Source organism: Electrona antarctica (assembly GCF_951216825.1).
Source record: "Electrona antarctica genome assembly, chromosome: 7".
NCBI lineage: Eukaryota > Metazoa > Chordata > Actinopteri > Myctophiformes > Myctophidae > Electrona > Electrona antarctica.
In genome coordinates, this window is record NC_136812.1 from 56247240 (window position 1) to 56253239 (window position 6000).

Here is a 6000-nt window from a genome sequence, read left to right on the forward strand (position 1 = left end):
TTAGAGTAATAAACAATGTAGGATACCAGGACCACACACACCCATGCTGTTTTTACAATCACACCTTCTGAAGCTCACAGATGTACAAAAAATTGTCTTGTACAAATGTACAAGACAAATTTCTGGATAAGGAAGGGGGATACAATCTTAGAGGACCACTGAACTTCAAAAAACCTGTGATGCGTATAAACTTGAAAACGAGGAGCATCTCCTCTTACGGACTCTGTGAATTAAAGCGCTGTGGAAACATAAACAAATTCAAAACTAGAGTGAAGAGAACAATTTTTGATAGATACAGAAATTAAGAAGAGTACTAGTGGCATTGCAGGTGGGAAACCATGACGCGACTTAATTATAGTAAACCATACCATGTATGGTGAACCATGCCATGTACTATTAGTAGACCATTATTAGTAAACCATAAACACATAATGGTAGATGTGTGTTTATAATAATACGTACATAATATATGGTTTACTACTATATAGTACATAATATTATTATGTACTATATAGTAGTAAACCATATATTATGTACGTATTATTATTATTATTATTATTATTATTAGTAGTAGTAGTAGTAGTGAACCATAATGCATGTTGTGTACTATATAAGTAAACTATACCATGTATCATATATATTATATACTATACTATAGTAAAACCATATTACCTATTATACCATATTACAGTAAACCATAACATACATTATACCATGGATATTATACCATATACATTATGAGTAGGCATGTAACGATATATCGTAGATAGCTATATATCGATATAAAATGTTGACGCTACGGATCGATTTATTAAAACCATGTATCGCGATCCAAACATCCAAACATGAGCAGAGGGCGCAATCGAGTTAAACTCCCATTCTTGTTCAGCGTCCTACGCATAGAGTATATAAAAGGATAGAGACTGATCTGGCGCGAAGCTCCGCCCCCTCCGCTATGCATGTCAGTGGAAGTTGCTCAGTGGCGTTTTGAAGCACCCGGAAGACTGCCGGAAGTCCCTCCTCCGGACCTCAACTTTGAGGTCCGGGGTGACGTATGCAACCGAGCGCTCAATGTTAAAGCCCAGCTGCACGGGGTTTCCCGGTCATGAATCCACGGGTCCGCCTGTAGTCCCTCCTCCTACCACTAGGACCCAGACCTTCAACGTTGAATAGCCTCACTGGCCCCTTGGTCCAACCGCGGGGAAAAGGAACAAAAAGAACAGGCTGGTGTGGTGTTGTTGGGCGTTAATGTGGAGTGCACACGGGCGACAGCACACAAGAACAGGCTGGTGTGGTGTTGTTGGGCGTTAATGTGGAGTGCACACGGGCGACAGCACACAAGAACAGGCTGGTGTGGTGTTGTTGGGCGTTAATGTGGAGTGCACACGGGCGACAGCACACAGAGAGAGAGAGGAAGAGAAAAGTCAGGCTGCAGTGCACACAGTCAGTGAACAGAAGCTACCGTACGACGGTGCAGAGTAGACACGTTGAGACAACAAACAGACTATAAAGAGCACCCGCGACTAACAGAAGTGAGCCCCACGCATTAAACAAGAGAAGCAACACCTTTAGCTTTATAAAATCGCTGTCCAAGCTTTGTCCGACTTTTCACTGTAGCGCTGAGCGCTGGTAATGATCCACACTCCACAGCTGTTCTTGCCGATTCTCCGACGCAAATGCGAATCTGCGTCGCGATCATCAATTTGTAATTAAAGAAATCTTCTGCACACACGTGTACAACAACAACAACGCCACAGCTGGGTGTACTGCTTGCGTTTATAGTCGTTTTCAACCGTTTCACAACTTTCCACTGTCCAGCTTTCCCCTGCTGTTCTCTGGGATAGAAGCCTCATTTATATTCTGCAGCACGACGGTGTCGCACGCCTAAAATTGCAGATCCACAAGCTCACAGCGCGGAGTGGATGCGACGCGTTGTGAGCTTGTAGATCTGCACCTGCTATTTATTTAAATTATTAATTTAATAATACAGGCAGGCCAGGGTCTTCAATGTTTTTCAGGTCAAGCCAAGGACCCCTTAGCTGAGAGTGAGAGATAGATCAAGCAGGGACCCCCACTATACATAGGCTATTCAATTATAAAACTGTGTTGCAGATTAAACTAGACATATAGACTTGTTTGACAGCACTACCAGTGTGACCTGTAAATTAATGTTTTGTTTATTTGTTTCTTTTCTATTTATGTTAGGAACATTAATTGATGAACGATAGGCTATTAGTTACACTAGCCTACAGTTGCCTTATGCTAACCTCAGCATATTAAAAAAGCATTCTTTGATACAGTATTGAAAAGAGGGTGGTAAGAGTTGTTTAAATTCTTTAAAAACAGGATTTGAGATTTGTGGAAGAGAAATGAAAAGTTTCCTATCATTTGGTAGTTGCTACAGTATTGAGAACAAACCGTATTGCAAAAGAAAGTACTGGATTTGTTTAAGAGAAATGAAAATGTTTTTTTTTCTGTCATTTTTGTCTGGAAAATAATTTGTTTAAAATATCGTGAAAAATCGTATTGTGAACCTCATATCGTGATACGAATTGTATCGTGAGTTGAGTGAATCGTTACATGCCTAATTATGAGTAACTAATACATATTCTATAAGGATAGCATAACAAACGAATGAGACGCAGGAATCATACACATATCCTCTAAATAATAACCCTCATATAATAATCTGCCAACAATGTACTTCGGGATGCTCTTTGCCACCTTGACCTAGTCAATCAACCAATCATGTGTAAACCATAACACAATGGCAATGAAAGGTATACACAGCAGGAATCATTGTGTTGATGTGATGTAAGTAGCTGTGTATATCTATGTTTATATGCTCATTTATATGTATGTTTATATATATATGAATATGTGTAGGTGCACTGTGCAGGTAGACGGATATCCATCAGTCTACAACACGTGCACTTAAATATGCATATGTTTTATGTATGAACTGTATGTCCACCATTCTGAAAATAAAACTGAACTGAACTGAACACATGCATGGGCAACTGGCGGCCCGGGGGCCACATGCGGCCCCCACCATCACTTAATGCGGCCCTCAGGTTAATATCAGAATACTGATATATTATTGATTTCAGCTGTTACAATTCCAAACATGCAAAACATGACCCGCTTATGTATGTCCAATGTGTTTGGATTTAGTTCATAAAGTTAACATAACTACAACTAAATTCATTTGAAATTAAATAAAAAGGTTATTTTTCAGGATTTCAATTCAAATATAGCTGATCTACAAGCTCAAAATGTGTCGCGGTGGGACCCGTTTTGAGCTTGTAGATCGCAACGTGGCCCCTCTGGAGTGAGTGGCCCTCTCCATTGTCAAAGTTGCCCACCCCTGAGTTAACACATACGTTCATATGTTTTATCATCTGCCAAAATGTATTCTCTTGTGTTTCAACTGCCATGTTCATGCGCAATGATGCAAATGATGCCTTTCCAGATGTCACAGCTAATTGTTGTTGTTGATGTTGTTGTTGATGTCTTGTGTTCATTTTTGGAAGCATCGGAAATGTCCATAAATCAGTTGTTATCAGCTCTCAAGCCGAGAGCTGATAAGGCATTGGCTAAATTATCAGTGTGTCTCAGAGTGTGTGTGTGTGTGTGTGTGTGTGTGTGTGTGTGTGTGTGTGTGTGTGTGTGTGTGTGTGAGAGAGAGAGACTCACAGCCTGTCTCAGTGTAAGTGCAGTAGTTGTTATCCTCAAGGGTGCAGATGGGAGTCATGCAGGCAGCAGTCCTCCAGGGGGCAGCAGAGCTCAGGTCTTCACTCAGGGCTGCTGAGTTGTAGGAATCACTGGTAGACATCTGCTTTAGTTTATACAGTGCATTGCGCACGCGCACACACACACACACACACACATGCTGTCTTGAAAAATGGTGGACCCTATTGTAAACAAGTGCAATGCTTTATGGTGTCGTTACCAGTTAACAGTTTTGTATTGAGTTGTGCTTGAAATGTACTGTAATTCTCCAAACTGTTAATAAATAGGCTACTTCAATCAATCAATCAATCAATATTATACTATCAAGGAACATAGATGCTATGAATGCTAGCCTAAGATTTAGACTCTCGTAGATGTAGCCTATTTATCGATTCTGAAGTCAGAATCGTCGATACATCTAAATCGTAGGCTACTATATGAATGCTATCTTAGCATTTATAGCACCTCAGTTGCTTGGGACTAACATGTACTTGTAAATAACTCCATATTCGGTCAGAATGTTAATCTAAACACAAACAAGACATCATAACAATGTATTCAAACATTCAAGAGCATAAATACTCGTGTTTGTACCTGAAAAGTGGATTTAAATCAGGATTCTGGAACACCGTCTCTTAGAGCTGAATTCCAAAGCCACACATCTCGGCCACTCGGTCAGTCCAGCCTGGCGGTGTTACGGTGAAATTGGTGACCTGTCGAAATGTGTGACAATCGCGTAGACATCACGTAACGTTATTGGCGTCAGTATCCGAACGTAAACCATTGCGGATTGTTTATTAGCAGAGTTCAACCTAGCGGTATTCAAACCACTCGTATTTAAAGACATCCATGTAAATGAGGTGAAGTCCACAAGATGGTCACATATTTCGTCAGGTCACCAATGTCACCGTAACAGCTGCAGAGCTCCTAGCTCGGCCTATTTTATTTTCCACTTTTCTCTGCAGACCTGACCAATCGATTGGATCAACAAGAAAACAAGCAGATCACAGATTCACTACTTTTTTTTGTTTCTCTGATAATCCTTGTATAAACGTTTTAAACACTTTAATGTAACTTAATCTGTTCTGGTTCATAGTTGATAGTTCATTCTCACAAATTGGTTTATAGGACATATTATGTGCATTTATGTGAATTCATTACCGTATGACCATGGATCCGTTTTAATCAATAAATAGCCTAAACCTGTCCTGAACATAATGAAAATGTATAGTAGGCCTATAGATAAATTGGGAAAATATTATCTTAGTATAGTAACCTTGGTGGTTTTATATAGTGTAAAAATACATCAGGTAGGCTATATAGACTATCTATTGATAATCTTGGTGGTTTGGTTTATATGGTTGCTCATAGAGCCTCATATAGCTTTATCAAAAAATGTCTCTTGTGCGTCTGCATGCTGCATGTACTGGATACGTCCAGCAGAGGGCAGTGTTCTACAGGACATTGACCATGAAAGAAACGGAATGGCTGCTGTGTGGAGACTTTGGCCACACGCACGCTGCACGCACGCGCGCACACGTGCGCGCGCTCACAATCAATCAATCAATCAATTAAATCTGGTGAATGCAGAAAAAAGCTGATCTACAAGCTCACTGTGCTTGTAGGCCTACATCTGCTATATTTGTAATGTATTGTCTGAATAGGCATGTTGGTAAGTGGTTAAAGGGACACTTCACCCTTTTTGCAAAAAGATATATGTTAATGACGTTTAGAAGATTTAGAACACTTTCCTGGGGGTCTTTATGTGTGTAATATGGTTTTAGATATTTTAGATTTTAGCAGTGAGCCCACTTCCTTCCTGGACTACAATTCCTATAATGCTCCTCCTTGTGGATAGGGGAGGGCTGTTTTAAGGCTCATTCATAGTCTGGATTTTCGGTGGTGAGGTGACCACCGCTCCGGTGGTGAGGTGACCACCGGAGCTGAAATAACGTTGAGCGGTGGTGAGTAAAAACAGAGAGAAGGGCTGGGGTGGTGGCGGTGGTTTGCTCTTCACCGCGGCTCGTGACGTCATGTTGTTCGGTGGTCACCTAACCACCGAAAATCCAGACTATGAATGAGCCTTTACTGAGACAACATGGGGCGGCTGTGGCTCAGGAGGTAGAGCAGGTCGTCCAATGATCCCTGGGTCGGTGGTTCGAATCCCGGCTCCTCCTGTCCACATGTGTCCTTGGGCAAGACACTGAACCCTAGCCTCCAATGAGTCGGTCGGTGTAAGCTTGCCACCATTGGTGTGTGAATGTGGGA

At 41.2% G+C, this 6000-nt stretch overlaps 1 protein-coding gene across 1 annotated transcript in view; it reads right to left on the bottom strand.

Moving 5' to 3' along the window:
* The window catches only part of LOC306926375 (uncharacterized protein), a gene marked incomplete at its 5' end in the record, with an annotated part of 28235 nt that extends 24400 nt beyond the window's left edge, over positions 1–3835 (bottom strand). Inside the window, one exon of the mRNA XM_079505638.1 lies at positions 3697–3835. Coding sequence (XP_079361764.1) covers positions 3697–3835 — 139 coding nt within the window. The remainder of the gene's footprint in view (positions 1–3696) is intronic.
* Positions 3836–6000: the final 2165 nt, after the last annotated feature.